The 16,770-nt window shown below is 39.0% G+C and overlaps 1 protein-coding gene across 2 annotated transcripts; it reads right to left on the reverse strand.

The window, feature by feature from the left end:
- Positions 1 to 876: 876 nt before the first annotated feature.
- LOC575967 (hyaluronidase) lies at positions 877 to 14,903 on the reverse strand. Of its 2 annotated transcripts, none has more exons than XM_011665073.2 (3): positions 14,415 to 14,903; positions 3,064 to 3,639; positions 877 to 1,999 (listed from the first exon to the last, which is right to left on the reverse strand). In XM_011665073.2, the coding sequence occupies exons 1-3, from the start codon at positions 14,835 to 14,837 to the stop codon at positions 1,655 to 1,657; spliced, it is 1,344 nt and encodes a 447-aa protein (XP_011663375.2). In that variant the 5' UTR covers positions 14,838 to 14,903; the 3' UTR covers positions 877 to 1,654. The 2 variants fall into 2 exon arrangements, with proteins under 2 accessions (XP_011663375.2, XP_781417.5); XM_776324.5 differs by lacking the exon at positions 14,415 to 14,903 and adding an exon at positions 4,595 to 5,107.
- Positions 14,904 to 16,770: the final 1,867 nt, after the last annotated feature.

Genomic DNA, 16,770 nt, shown 5'->3' on the forward strand with positions numbered 1-16,770 from the left:
AGGAAACCCAATCTTTGCCAATGCCACAGTGTTTGACCGATCATCCTGGCCGGCTGATAAGATACAAGAATACGGCAACGAGAAGGTGAATTTCCTTCTTGACCACTTCAAGGCTGTCTTGCTGTCCCTAGGGTGCGACTTGGAAAAGACAAAGCGGGAGTGGCAAGCCACAAAGTTGTTTGTGTCTCAGCATCAGCATCTCCAACTGAGCTACAATCACTTCTGGAAACACATGCTTACCAAAAAGCAGTTGCAGACGAGATATGCCAACATCCTACATGTAGTGGCCATTGTCCTCGACTGTCCCATCTCTAATGCGGAATTGGAAAGAGCGTTTTCAGCCATGAAGCGCGTGCTCACTGACTGGCGAAAATCACTCTTCACAAGTAACATCGACGACCTTCTTTCAACAGGAAGGTGCTCCTGTGTGGACCTTTGAGGCAAAGCAAGCAGTGAAAGCCTGGCTAGTTAGCAGCAAGCGTTGACATGGTCAGAGGAGAAATAAGGGCAGAGACAGCGACAATCAAGACCAACATGGACATGTACTGATTTTGGGCTCTAAGCTGTAAGAAAAAAATCCACCCACATCCTGTTCGCAATTTGGACATCTACCATGTTTAGTAACGTTAATAAAATAATTTAGGGCATATTGCAGTCAGGTACTTGGATGCGTATTTTAGTCATGGAATTATTCTGAAAATGTTGACATTATGTTCTCCAAGTACAAAACATAAATTTAAGCACTAAAACTTTTCAAATGTATTAGTTAAATTCACATTTAGAAGAAAAATATGTATTTTCCACAACTTAGATTTTTCTAAACTTTTAGTAAGTTGTTTAGATGAAGTTCAAATTCAAGCATATTTTCACATTTGGTTGATTATATTGTTTTGATATTGGTTGTATAAAAATGTAAATGAAAATGTAATTTAATTTTGTTATAAAAATATAAAAGTAAAAATTGCCCATTGGGACAGAGATATGTGGACAAAATGCTTCTTTGGTAATAACATATTTTTGTCTACCATGACCATGTGGCACAGTGCAACACATTGTGGTCACAAAGAGACCACAGGAGACAACAACAAAACACACAAACAAATATTACCCTCACCAGCACATCATTATTGATCGTCCACTGGCACTGCCTGGACTGTTTCTGTAGCGGGCGCTAAATCAGCTGAGAAAATAACACACCCTCAATGCTAAAAGGGAGGAGGACATACATGATTGAAGAATTTAGAAAAATATACAAAAACAGACAAAATCTGGACTACATTATTGAGTGATCACACACAAGTTTTTCTGAGAGTTAAGATTTTGAAATACCTAATTGCACAAAGGTTGTTTAAACCTAGACCCATCTAATAACTGAATCAGTTTTTGAAGAAAAAAATAATGCTTTGAGTCAATCATCTTCAAAATCCTTGACTAACGGTAGTCATAAAGAATACCTTTCAAATGGCAATAAGTGGAAACAAATACATGTATATTCACAGCATTATCTTTTTAAAATATATCATTCAGCTATTCACTGAGCTCTGTATTACAAGATACAGTATTGTGAACCTCGTTACGCTTACATCACCACTGATAAAAAATATAAAAAACGTTTCATATCTGAACAAGTCGTTAATGTAAGTACTGAACTCACTTAATACTTGACACTAGTACTACAATCATACCCTTCCCATCCAACAAAACATCGACAGGTACAAACACCATCTTTCACCTCTATTGTCTTCCTCTTTTGCCGATGGTCGCCTTTGCCACAGGTTAATATCTCACCGACGCATCTACCTTGCCCTGAGCACACTCTGTTGCTGCACGATCCGGCGCCCTCTCTAGCCATGACCACCACAGGTCCGAGGGCATTGATGATGTAGTCTCTCAACTCTTGGCAGGTCTGCAGCGTGCCATCATCATAGTTATCTCCCCAGAACACTATACCGTGGGTTCCAAACTCAGCAGAGGTCAGGATAGTGTGATTCAAATCTTCCTAAAAATTGAAAGAAAAAAATGAAAGAGAAAGTTTATTTTACAAAAAAGGAAAACAAAAATCAGTGAAACTTTGAGAGTATCGGATTACCAGTAAACAACATCATGGTAGATTTACCTTTTTAAAGTTTGTTTAGCACTACATAAGTTAGCCAATGAATGATTTTTTGTAAGCAACTGTGCATTTATAATTTGTTCATAATATCTAAACAACTTCAATTTTTCTATAAAAGATAACAATGGCATCAGACATGAATGTGTATTACCTGTCCTGTTGGGAGCCAGAAAGGTGTTCATAAAATATTTAACATTTAACACCTGCCTGACTCAATTACGATGGGAAGAGTTGTTTTTTTAGTTTCTATTTGAAAGTTTCTTCTTTATTACTTAGGTGGATGTGTTGTGGTGGAGTTTTCCACACTTGCTCCTCTGAAAATTGCTCTACGCAATTTCCCTCAGTAACCACATAACCACTTAGCTTTGACCCTGGTCCCAACATTATACCTGGTGCCTACCCTTAATCCTAAACCTATTACTTCACCTAAAACCCAGTTGAAGTTGCAAGGGCTCTAACCGAATATCTAAAACCAAATAAGAAACCAAATATCTATAACCAAAGTATTGATATATCTGCCAACTACCCGGCACAGGCTAGAGAGAGAGAGAGAGAGAGAAGAGGAAAGAGAGAGGGAAGAAGTGGATGGATAGAGAGGTGGGAACTATGGACATAGTTTATCAATCAAAAGAGCAATTACATGAATTATGACTTTTTTTCTTAAATTATTGAACCACAGTAGACTACATACAGGTATGTACCCTGAGTATCATTTGGCATTTGTATTTTTTTACCATTTATGATATATTTTTTAAAACTTGCTTGTAAATTTTAGCCATTGGCTGCTTATCATAAAATACTATGAATAAATAAATGAACAAACTGAGTTGCTATTGCAGTCCTAAGCAAATAGAGGGTTACAGCATCACCCCCCCCCCCCCTTGAAACAATAATGCTGACATAATGATGACAACTGTAATACTCTCACTAAAATAAATGAAAACTCTTACCAAAGTGAAATAATAATGGGTGCTAGTGTAGTTGAACCTTGTGTAGCTCATTACGGCCCCTTTCGGATCACTGGATTTCTCTCTAATTCTGAATGCTTCTGCCAGTCTACCTTTAACAGATGATTCAAAGTCGGCCACGTGTTCAGGTATCAAGTAGATACTCGGATACATGATTGTTGATTCGTTGAACAGCCACAAGATCTCGTCGTTGAGTTTCGGCTGAAGGGGGTGACATTGAGTGCTGTTAGCAAGCACCGTACAGTATGGATAGTGGTAGTATCCCCAGAGCGCCTTGGGCCTGAGGAGCTTGGCCAGTTGGAGAGTGCTTTCCATGAAAAGCTTGGCACCCTCTGTCCATTCCAGCGCTGCAACGGTATTGACGGTATCCTTGTCCCATTCTGGGTGCTGACGGCTAACATGGTCTGTGGAGTAAGTCCTGTAGCGTTGTTCGATGGAATTCCATTGAGGGTACCATGCTTCCCAGTCGATCATCGCTAGGCCCGCATAGTCAGGATCAGAAATCGCCGTTAGAATGTCATCGGCTACTTTCTGCAGATGGGCTGTAATGTTTCCAAGCTGCAATGATACAAAATGATACGAGGGTATTAAATAGGGTCAAATTTCAAGCAAAAGGGGGAAAATAAGGTCTGGACAAGTTTTATAGTCACCTAATTTTTTTTGCCAGATTTCAAACATATATGAAATGTGAGATTAAAATGTAAATACTATAAAGTAGGGATTTTTTATATCAACTACATGTGAGTTTCAATACAGATCAACCAACCTATCATATACATTATTACAGCAGATACTTTTTCTGTGCAATAAACCCATTGTGATTTTCTATTCAATATGAACCTGTAGGATCAATCCATCCTCATTGATAACTTCTTATCAGACAATAACCACAAAATGTTCCTGGGGAAAAAACACATACTGTAATTCCTATTGGTACTATGGTTTCCCCTTTGTTCAGAGGCGGATGGCAATGTTGAGCTTGGGGTAATTGCCGGGGATATACAAGTCCATGGTGGACCTAGATACAAAAAGGGGCACATCTCAACCCCAACCCCCCCCCCCCCCCTTCCATCCTCCTCAAACTCAACCTATAGCTGCTTAATACACACAGGTCACAGCATTGTGCACAACCACAAATGTGGAGATGTGTGCCCCTGGCCAAATGTGAAAGATGTTTTTTTTAATGTTTATGTTTAATAACTGCATTCACTGCAGTTACTGCCCCATCAGTTGCTGCTTTCCAGATGACCGCCCTCCCTGTCATCAGAGGGTTGGAACCTCCTGTAGGTTCCAGAATGCTGTAAACCATATAGCAGCATGATTATTTTTACTTGCACGTCACTATTTTACTGTATACACCCTTTTGTTGTCTGCACCTTCACCTGCTGTCACAACACATCCCATCCCAGTATAGCTTGGAAAAGCTGCTTCAGGGATTACCACATCAAGTAAATAACACATAGGGCCTACTTAGTTAGAATCTACTAAAAAGTTTATAATTGAAACTGGATACCTGTGGAATTCCTCCATTTACAAATGTTCCATCTTTAGTCACATGGGGGTAATAACCAATCATTTGCGCATCAAACTGGCTAATAACATCACCTGTCCACCAACTATGATTCTTGTTGAATTCTATGCCATAGTCATTCAATGGAATTTCTATCCCATGTCGTTCTTGGCACCCATTCGGCACATTCCAAATTGCTCGGAAAACGTCTACCCCATCAGCGCTCCAGCGAGTACCTTCGCTGCCGTAAGTCCGGGGAGGAAAGTTCCGGATACGACCGAAATTCTCCCGGAGCTCATTTCTGTCGAGGTATTTATTGAACACGTTATGTAACACTTGCTCTCGCTTGACTGTGCAGTGAATAGACTTGAAGAGACAGAAAATGAGGAGGAGCTGGCATACTAGACTAAAATAATTTCCAGGCATTTTCGATATGTAAAGATAGTTGCTGCTTCTTAATCACAATCACATCAATACACGCCCATGATGAACGGATGCTATTAGGCCAAGTATAGTGCTGGCCTGGGCGGTCATAATAAACATGATCTATGACGTCATGGTACGTCCCACGTCACCGCGGTAGTAATGTAGCATCTTTATAACATTTTTTTATTTAATGATCATGTTCGTGTATTATATGCGCCTTTCCGGAGAACTATCATTATGTATTTTCACTCCAGCATTGCACCAGCCTATTATCAAAATATTTTATGGAACAATGAATGACTTCATATGATTCTTTTGATATTGATGTCAAATATATTCGGAAGAAAAGAAATCTATTAGAGACAATCTTCTCATCCAAGCTATCAGATACAATCCAGCCTCGAACTAATTACCCAATGCATCCAGCCATATAGTAGGTCCATGATTCAGCCTATAGCCCAGGCGCGTACACAGGGGGAGGGTTTGGGGGGTTAAACCCCCCCCCCCCCCTTTGGTAATTTTTTGTGTGTAAACCCCCCCCCCCCCCCCCTTTGGATTTTTTTTTTTTTCATTAAAAAAAAAAGAAAAAAAAAAGAAAATATTCCCATGGTTGACCTAAAAAAGCTGACCTTCCCCCCAACGGAGCCAAATGGCAAATTTTCAAATTTCGAGACAAAAAAAAAAAGAAGTGTCCTCTTACCCCCCCCCCCCCCCCCTCCCCCCCCCCTCCCCCCCCCCCCCCCCGCTTATTCAGCGGCTGGCTGAGTCGTTGCAAAATTTTCGGCCCGATTTATGAATGTTAAACCCCCCCCCCGCCCCCCCCCCCCCTTGAAAAAATCCTGCGTACGCGCCTGCTATAGCCCCTCTCATTAACTGCATTATACAGCGCATATCCAACATATTACATTTAGGTAGATTCCCACTAACATAGCCTGTGACATCTTAAACTATATTTTATTTTAAAGAATAACTAATATCTTGTATACCTTATCCATAATTCCGCAGGCACGCATAGCTGAGCAGCTGCCATTTAAGAAATTATTTTTAAAATCTTAATTAGTTTACTGTTAATATCTTTATCAACAATTTTTCTTTGAGGTTCTTGTATTTATTAAATATTTGAGGTGAGTTAACCTGTGAGTTTTCATGTGATGTTCGAGACCTAAAACACAGTTTTGGTATGGGGTCAGGAATTTGGTTCCAATGAACATATTGGAAACATATGCGATCCTACAATATTCAGTGATCGTTGTCGCAGTTGGAAATCGAGTCTAAAGTTATGAAATTGTAAGTAATAAACTCTTTATGTTGTATAGCTCCCTTTCAAGGTCAAGATATTAATTAAGCTTTAAAACAATTTTTCTTGACTAAAATCGACCGATTATTTATTCTCGTTTGGAAATTACATAAACTATGAAATTTCCATGGTCGCAGCTACCATTGTACAGCCGTAGGCACTATTTGAAATTTATCAAAATTTACCGGGAGCAAATTTTCTCGAAAGCAGAAGGGTTTTAGGGGCTAAATTTTCTAGTGCTTGTATATAATACATCCACAAAAATTACTTTCCACCCAATTTTCAAAATTTCCCAAAACTTTGTATTACCTTTAATTCACCTTACACATCTTATGCATGTGAAATGATGCAATGGACAAGCGAAAAGAGAGATCATACTTTTATAGCAATTGACAACATAATATTTTTATTACACCAAGTGAAACCTATTCACAATTTAGGTCAGTACGGCTTGCATTTTCCAAAACAAGGGCATACCAAAGGGAAACTGGTATTTTTAGCTCTTCCTCTCTCTCTCTCGTCTCAACACAATGTTACACATGTATTTCAACGGAAGTTAATACGACCCAGGAGTGTACATACAGACAGACATGTCCATGGACACGGGTCATTTCATTAGACTTCATTTCCACTCATTTCACCTGAATTAAATAAGGTCAATAAATCCATTATACATGTACATGAACTGTAGGTCTTGGCTGAACTCAAATGTTATTGGCTTGTACATGTATATTCCTCAAAATCTTTGTAAAGAGGAAAAAGCATATTATTGCAATCATGCAATGATTGATCAAAAATTCTTTTGACAGAGGGGGATGTAATAATACTCAGCTAATACTTAGGAATAACATGGTCATGTTAAGCCCAGGTTGTAGCAAGACTCATCAGCATTAATACAGCTCTTGCTAACGGCCCTTTTCCTTTCTTTTCAAGGTTTACTTAAGTTACATAATTTCAATACATATGTTTACATTAGTTACACAATAATTGAATGAAAAATAACATTGGCTAAAAATTAGAGTATATTCAACAATTTTTCTAGCCTAGTATTCAGGGTTGGGCGGTAAATACCGGTGGCGGTAATTATCTTTAACAATTCATATTCATTGAAAATTAAAAGTCAGCAAAATGTTGCTCTATGTTGCCTGTTCATCAACGGTAAGTACATAATTATAAATTGATGTCTCTGTAAAAAGATAAACATATTCCAGAGTGGGTTGTAAAACATGGTTTCCTACGTTAAAACTAAATCATAGTTGGGTATGTATTAAAACATTAGATAATGATAAACACATTTATCAAATATTGTTAAAATATATATATATATATATACATTGTGTAAAAATACATTTCAATTATTCATTATTTAGAAGATCTATAAGGTATGGTATTGCACTCTTTCTAAATCTGTTAGTTTTGCACTAGTACTGGGTGTACTTTGTTGTTCTCCCCAAGCAGTAGCGACTTTCCTGTTTTTTAACTAGCCAATTCAATGAAAAAGGATTTTCTTCCAGATTATGAGCAAACGTAAGACATAATTGTTTTCTTCTTTCCTCAAGAGTCACTAAGTTACATGTTTCTAATGCAACATTGTATGAAGTATAACTACTACCCAGAATTATTCTACATGCTCTCTTTTGAATTGATTCAAGTGCATAGATGTGCTGTTTTGTAAGAGCTCCGTTGAACACAGGGGCACAGTACTCTACAATCGGTCTGATATATCCTCTAAATATGGTGATAAGATCTACAATAGGTAGTTTGAATGATTTCAGTCTCCTGAGTATGTACAACTTCTTGTTACTTCTCTTCAAGAGATCAGTTACGTGTTTATTCCATTTTAGGTCACTCTGTACGATCAAACCCAATATTTTGGGAGATTCTACATTACATAGTTGGGTATCATTAATAAACAAGGCCGTCTGTTGTACAGTTTGCTTACAAAAGGAGATCTGCATAACTGAACATTTAGAGGCATTTAGTTTCATATCATTCCTATTAGACCATTCCTGTAGTTTGCGAAGTTCATCTTGTAATTTTGAAGCTTTACATACTCCTGCTTTCTACCATTGACAAAGCATTGTGAAAGAAAAGGTGTGGAATGGATCAGAAAAAGTTGATCATGTAGCATGTAAGTAATGGTGTGTAATGCAAGGTTCTGGAGTCATCAAAATCATAATAAATTTGGCCCAGTCTTGGTAAAGTAACAATTAAGCACTGTACACATAAAGATGTATATGGGACTACACAAAAAATATCGGGGATACTGCCTTGATTCCCATAGCTTTCTATGCGCATTACTCATCATGTATACATTTTCTATCAAAATTGTCTGGCAAATGACATTTATTTGTAATCTTGAACATTCAGTGTAAGTTTCGTTTGATTTTGAGAGAATTCATTTTTTTTTTTTTTTTGCCAGAACTCAAGTTTATCTTTAAGTACATCTGCCCAAACTTAGTAGTACAAGTTAATTTTGTCAGCACTTTTTTTCTAAACCTCTGGTGTACTGTTTAGGTATAGGCCTACCTTTTAAAAACAAATATATATATATTTATATATATATATATATATATATATATGTCTCTGATTAGTGCACCTTTTTACATAAGGAACGAGTCCCTTCTCACTTCTGGTGAGTGCACTTTTTTCTTTCTAACAAGTGCCCTCTCATAAGTTTCCCTATGCCATCGAATAGATGCCCTTTTTTAAATTTGACAATTAAGTGCCCTTTTACTTTGTAATTATTGCAATTTCCCTGAAAAGAAGTGTCTCTTTACATCTCTGATGAGCGCTCCTTTTTATAGTTTTATAGGTATGAGAAATACCAATTTCCAGCTCTGTTACAGCTCTGTTACAGCTCGAGGACACTACCCCTGGACAACTACCACCTGGACAGCTACCCCCCAGACAACCACCCCAAATGATAACCGTCCTCTAGGGCAACTACCCCCGGACAAATATCCTAGGGGGTATTTGTCCTGGGGGTAGTTGTCCTAGGGGGAAGTTGTCCTAGGGGGTAGTTGTCCGGGGATAGTTTTCCGGGGGTAGTCGTCCTATAGAGGATGGTTACCTAAAACCCCTGGGCTTCCTGGGGCTCCGTCCCCTGAACCCCCCCCCCCCCCACACCAATTTACGCTCACTACCCTCTACCTGATCGTAAATACGTTAGCCCCCCCCCCCCCCCCCCCACTTTTTATAAAGTTAACGTTCCGCAGGGCCTGTGTATATATACGCATACAACACTGATCTTTATGATGTCTTTAACGTGACATATCTTCTTCTCCCCTTGCAAACGAGAAAGAAAACAAGGTCATTCAAAGGGATTAAGCGACAAATAATGATTGTGATTCAAATTGATGCGAATATTTGTTTGAATAAGCACTGCTATTCACCAGAATCTTCTTTGTAAAAACCACTTTTACAAATCTCAGCCATGCTTACTGAGTTGAGACGTTCCATTCAATTTAAAATACCCATTACATAATACACTTCTCCTAATCTCAAAGTGATCTTACAGCACAGTGGCAGAATTGCATGGCTGAGATTTGTAAAAGTCGTTTTTACAAAGAAGATTCTGGTGAAAAGCATTGCTTATTCAAACAAATCCTTGTATCAATTTGAATCACAATGATCATTTTGTTGCATGATCCTTTTATTGAATAACCGTGTTTTATTTTTAATTTGCAGGGGGGAAGAAGCTGTGTCACGTTAAGAAATCATAAAGATCAGTTGTATTATGCGTATATACATTATGATAACAGAACAAAATGTTGATTATCAGAATTTCATTTTGGAATACCTCTATACAAATACCCGATGTTACTGTGCCGATACCACATTGTCTTTAGCCCGTATCAGTATTAGTATGAGCCAATATAAAGTTATTATTCTTTATTCAGTTCAGTTTAATGCTTTTCTTCAAAAATAGTCTCGCTATTTTTTTAGGGTTGAGACGCTCAGAAATGGTTTTAAATGTACATTACACAAACCCTGAACCATTGCATAATGATGGTGGTTCTCTCTCTCTCTCTCTCTCTATTTATTTTAATCATGCATTATCAACTACATATAAAGCAGCAACAAAAAAACGTAGGGTTAAATGGGATAGGTGAAAGTGAAAGTCATGCTAAAACGGCGCTTCACCTCCCCCCCCCCCCCCCCCTCGAAAAAAAAAAGAAGAAGAAATTAGTGGTCCTCCTCTCCAGCATCCCCCCCCCCCCCCCCGCTTTAATATTCACCGGCCGGCTGAGTCAGCGCAAAAATATTCCCAAAAAACTGGACCCCAAAAACTCTTATCCACCCCTCCCCACCCCCTGCTCATTCGCCATTCGCCGGCTGGCTGATTCTCCGCTAAATATTTTCTCAAGATTTCCCCCCTCCCCCCTCCGCCCCTGGGTATTTGTATATGAGCATTATGGCTCAAGGCATGGGCACACAGAGGATTTTTTATTTGGGGAACCGGGGTAAAATGCAATAAATAATTGAAAATCTATTGCATTTTCTGTTGTTTTTTTTTAATTTATGGAAACTGCCCCTACCCTAGCCCCCGCTGCGTACAGTCATGGTTCAGTGACAAAGCAATGGCCTCGTATTAAACTGTGAGGCCCCAGGACCAAAACTGTGTCGATGTGCTATATTAGTGCCCTTTTGTGGGGCATTAATCCTCATTACTGTCATTTATGACTTAAGGGCGTAGGTCCCCTAGTTGATAAGCATAGTAGCATATAAGTCATGCTTTAGCAGTCACGCATAACACACATTGTCCAATTATTATTCAATAAAATCTGAGAATGTATACTATTATCTAGATCTATTATTTTTTAATTATTTTTAAAATAATTCCATAAATTTGGGTAAAACAAAAATATTCCAACTATATGAGCGACAGTGTATGTAGAAAAAACAGGATTAAGATCCCATGCAACGCTTCGAAATGTAAAAGAAGAATAAGAAAAATAAAGTTGAGATACGACCTTTATGTCTAGACGTTGCATAATGGAATTCGTATTGGTATTGTATTCCATCTCAGAGTGATTATAGACGTTTTTTTTAAGGATAATACCGTTTAAGCTGTCCGGGTTTTTGAAGATAATGCCTTAAAACAAATCGAACCAGCTGTTTATTTCTTTATTCATGGTCTGTTTCTAATGTTTATCTATTTTCATTGCCACCCCTCGAAAAATAATTTATTATGCATTTCACAGAGTAAGTTTGAATAGGAGAACTATATATATCTATATCTATTATGTATGTATACATATATATATATATATATATATATATATATATAATATATATATATATATATACAAATTATTTATTGGGCTTATTTTGCTTTCTAATGGATCCGTACAATATGACACAGCTTTAGGGGCCTAGAAGAGCCCCTACCGGAGGTTCCGGGGCGGAGCCCCAGGATGCTCTCGAGTTCATTTGACTTTCAAGAGAAAGTGTCTGTTAGGCTGCGTTTAAGCTAAATTTTGAAGGCAGAATGAGCGTTATGAAACGCCCATCGTAAACGCTCATCGTAATCGCAGTTCCACGGTGTACTGTTTATGCTCACTTCTCTGGCTCCTCCAGACAATTCTTGCTGGGTGGCCCTAATTGGTCTTGCATCTGGATTCGCAAACATGCACTGTGCATGCTACGTAGACCCACTAGAGGTCAGTGCGTTGACCCCATTTAAACGCGTTTACAAATTGTAAACGCACCTTTTTGTGAGTTTACGATCGGCGATCGTGATCGCCGTTTTTCGGTGATTCTACAAAAGTGAGAAAGGACGCAACCGTGTTTTAAACTAAACGCGTAACAGATGCCTGATTCTGGCTAGCCTATCTGATATGCGTCGGGCTTTATGGCAAATATACTGATCGCGTTATGGAGACTGACATCGGCGCGGGCGTCAGCCCGAGCGCCTATCATCACTGGTGAACTCATCATTATTCATATATGTGTATCATTATGTGTGACGAGCGTATTCTCATGCATGATTCATAAGACTAGCCTTATTTGGTGCTCGATCACTTTAATTCAACCAATCAAATATCATCTCCAGTTTCCTTATCGCTCATTGGCCTATTTTGGTCCATGCTATATAAATATTCATGAAAGAGCTTTACAGGGGATTCGTAGATTTTCTACGAATGAAACAAGGTACATCAAAGAAAATAAAACTTTTCGCATGTACCAGTGATGATAGGCGCTCGGGCTGACGCCCACGCCGATGTTAGTCTCCATAACGCGATTAGTATACTTTTAAAGCCCGACGCATATCGGATAGGCTAGATTCTGGCCAGAACAAGTTGAGCATAAACACGCCCTAATTATATAAAGAGATGATATTTCTTAAATGAAGTGAGAGGACTCTTGAAAATTAAATAGCCCTTTCATTTCATTTTAGAAATAAACTCTAATCCATCCCTTGATATTTAAATTGCACTGCTCCTACTGTGTGCTTTTTTCACACTCTCCCTGATCTTTAAAGGGTGCTTTCTTTATTTGATCATCAACAGAAGCAAAATGCTAGGCCACGAACTTTTCGAAGCGTGACCAGGTTCAAAGTATGCTTAAATGGGGGCATTAATGTATGTAGAAAAAACAGAATTAAGATCCCATGCAACGCTTCGAAATGTAAAAGAAGAATAAGAAAAATAAAGTTGAGATTCGACCTTTATGTCTAGACGTTGCTTAATGCATTTCGTATTGGTATTATCTTCCATCTGAGAGTGATTATATATAGACGTTATTTATATGGATAATAAAGATAAAGCTGTCCGGGTCTTTGAATATAATGCTTCAAAACAAATCGAACAAGCTGTTTATTTCTTTAGTCATGGTTTTCTTCTACTGTTTATCTATTTTCCTTGCCAACCCTCGAAAACGAATTTATTATGCATTCACAGAGGAAAGTTAATGAAACATAATGGGCGCAGGCCAAGATTTATACCCACTCAAGTGTGAATTTGGCGCATCTTCCCTAAACTTCTTCAACCAGGAAATGGACTTCATTGTAGCCTTAGGACAGGATGGTGACATAAAATTGATAAAAGAACATCACAATCAGATTATCCGACCCCGGAAACCCAATGAATTTATCAAGTTTTATCATACGGGTCTTTTTCTTTTGGAACTACGCTTGACCTTTAAATCGGATGGCGGCCATTTTTATTTGGCCAATATGGCCAGCATGACAGCCCCAAGGAGACCTGTAATCGATACAAGCACATCATAATCAGATTCTCTGACCCGGAAAACCCCCTTACTATATAAACTTTTTATCATACTAGCCCTTTTCCTTTTGGAACTTCACTTGGCCTTTTACTCAAAGGTGGCAGCCATTTTGGATTTGACCAATATGACCAGCATGACAGCCCCAAGTAGACCTCAAATCGACGAAAGAATATAATGATCAGTTTTTCTGAACCCGGAAACCCCATAAATATACACTTTTATCATATTAGCCCATTTCCTTTCGTAACTACAATTGACCTGTAACTCAGATGGCGGCTATTTTGGATTTGACAAATATTACCAGTATGACCCGAGGAGATTTCAAGTCGATGAAAGAACATCATAATCAGATTCTCTGACCCCGAAAACCCCATAAATATATAAACTTTTATCATACTAGCCCATTTCCTTTCGTAACTACACTTGACTTGTAACAAGTAGATGGCGGCCATTTTGGATTTGACCAATATGACCATTATGGCAGCCTTAAGGAGACCTCAAATCGATGAAAGCACATCATAATCAGATTCTCCAACCCCCACACCCCATAAATATATAAACTATTATCATACAAGCGCTTTTCCATTTGGAACTACGCTTGACCTTTAACTCAGATGGCGGCCATTTTGGATTTGCCCAATATGGCATACCCAGAGGGCGCCCTTCTTGGCGTCCGGCAGAAATCGTAAAAGTATGTAATAATCTACCTCTGGGCCAAATTTGGTGCTTTTAGAAGAATCTGCACCAAACAACCCCTATTTAGCCCTAACAGCCCCCACTATTATACAATACTCGAATGTTACTTACACAAACTTAGAATATATTTTCTTTATATTAAAATGTAAAAAGTGGTCATTAATTGGATACCTGTGGAATTCCTCCATTTATAAATGTTCCATCTTCAGTCACATAGGGGTAATAACCAATAAATCGAGCACCGAACAGGCTAATAACATCACCAGTTCTCCAACTATGATTCTTGTTAAATTCTATGCCATAGTCACTCAATGGAAGCTCGATCCCATGTCGTTCTTCGCACCCATTCGGCACATTCCAAATTGCCCGGAAAACGTCTCCCCCATCAGCGCTCCAGCGAGTACCTTCGCTGCCGTAGGTCCGGGGAGGAAAGCTCCGGATACGACCGAAATTTTTCCAGTGCTCATTTCTGTTGAGGTATTTATTGAACACGTTAAGTAACACTTGCTCTCGCTTGACTGTGCAGTGAATAGATTTAAATAGACAGAGCATGAGGAGGAGCTGGCAAACTAGGCTGATATAATTTCCAGACATAATGTAAAGATATTGTTCCGACAATTAACGCCCATCCAGTGCTAGGCCTAGTTTAGTTCTAGTCTGGATCCCTATTTATGTTTGTTATTCGCCGACTATAAACGTTAAGCCGAGTGGTGGCGCGATCCTTAGTGATTGCCATTGCCAAAGAGAATCGATCATACACAGTGGCCCGAATTCACAAAGGAGGTTTGTCGACAAACCGAGGTTTATGTACGTCATATGACGCGTTTTTACGCGTTTTTTACAAACCTGGTTTGTAAATAACAAAAGGAGGTTTGTCGACAAACCGAGGTTTCATTTGTCGACAAACCTCCTTTGTGAATTCGGGCCAGTATGTCCTCCGTAGGCGTGATCGCGCGATCCCCACAAACCGCCGGTAATAGGGTCCAGTAAAATAGGGACTTTTAGATTTGCGTGGACTGATACGTTAGACGTCCTTTCAAGGCAGTGCACTAAAAGAACGTCGATCGTAGCAATCCACATTGCACCCCTTCGTGCAAATCTAAAAGTCCCTAATTGCTCAACGCTGACGACTTTCCCTGATATTTTTCAGGGAGAGCAATTAAATTGGCCGCGCCTCCCAGCCAAAGTACTAGTCTATTACCGGCGGTTTGTGGGGATCGCGCAATCACTAAGGATCGCGCCATCACTCGGCTTAACGTTTATAGTCGGCGAATAACAAAAATCAATATAGGGTCCAGAACTAGACTTATAGTATGCATTCAATGATGCAATGGAAAGTTGAAAAGAGATATCATAGATGATGAGACAAGATGTTAGTACACTGTTAATTTGTGGGTTTTATGTCGATTGAAACTATGTCTTGAAAGCTTATATACATTGGCTTTTAGGAGTGAATAACTGAATTATAAAGCAGAATTAACTGTTTTAATAATATAACAACATGAATATGACCTGACCCACATTCAGTGCATATGCCCAAACTTATTAGTACGAGGCGATGTTGACAGGAGTGGGTTTTTTTTTTTATCCCCCACCCCCTCCCCGGTGCTCAGTTTGGGTATACCTTTTAAAAACAAAAACAATATATATATATATATATATATATATATATATATATATCTAAACTATATATAGAACGACGTCCACATAGGGTTCGCTCCCAGGTGGGGCACAGCACCCCCCCCCCCCCCACTCAATTCGTTTTCGAGTACCCCAAAAGTGCCCCTTTAATATTTCTGAAAAATGTCCCTTTACTTCAGATATAAAGTGTTCCTTTCCTTTTTCACAAGTGTCATATTTCATCTCTGATGAGTGCACCTTTTTACATAAGGAACGAGTCCCTTTTCACGTCCTGCAATTAGACGGAGTGACAACGTACTTAAAACGAGATGGACGTACTACGAACGGAATTGCCGTACTTCGATCCTACTAGGAACGTGTTAAAACGTGGTGTGGTCGAGCAGCAATTAGGAAGAACGCGCTGGGTGTTTATAGCACTTGAACCAGGACGGGATTGCACAGCACGATATGAGCGCGTTCGAACGCACTAATAATGAGATAAAGACGAGTTGAACTGTCTTTGAACCAGTTGGGTTATAAGCTAGTTAGAAGAAGTTCCAAACTAGTAAAAAAAAAAAAATGGTTTGGACTGCTTGGAAATGTCAAATTTACCCGATCTGAACTTAATACGAACTCACTGTCGACGGGTACAGACGAGTTGGACGTATATTGGGCTGTTAATAAGCGAACTAGGATCGTATTAGAGACATTAGTCCAGTCCGAGCCCGTCCACGAAGTCCTAACAGTTCGTTAACAGTTGCTATAATTACGTTCAACTCCGTTTGCACACAGTTTGGCAACATTTTTGAGAACATAGTGAGAACTAGTTTGGTGTGATGGGGGCTGTAAACATAATTAACCTTCCCAAACCCTGAACAAACAATTGCAAACATGCTCTCGGTTTCGA

Source organism: Strongylocentrotus purpuratus, unplaced genomic scaffold (assembly GCF_000002235.5).
Source record: "Strongylocentrotus purpuratus isolate Spur 01 unplaced genomic scaffold, Spur_5.0 spur5_scaffold_16, whole genome shotgun sequence".
Lineage (NCBI taxonomy): Eukaryota > Metazoa > Echinodermata > Echinoidea > Camarodonta > Strongylocentrotidae > Strongylocentrotus > Strongylocentrotus purpuratus.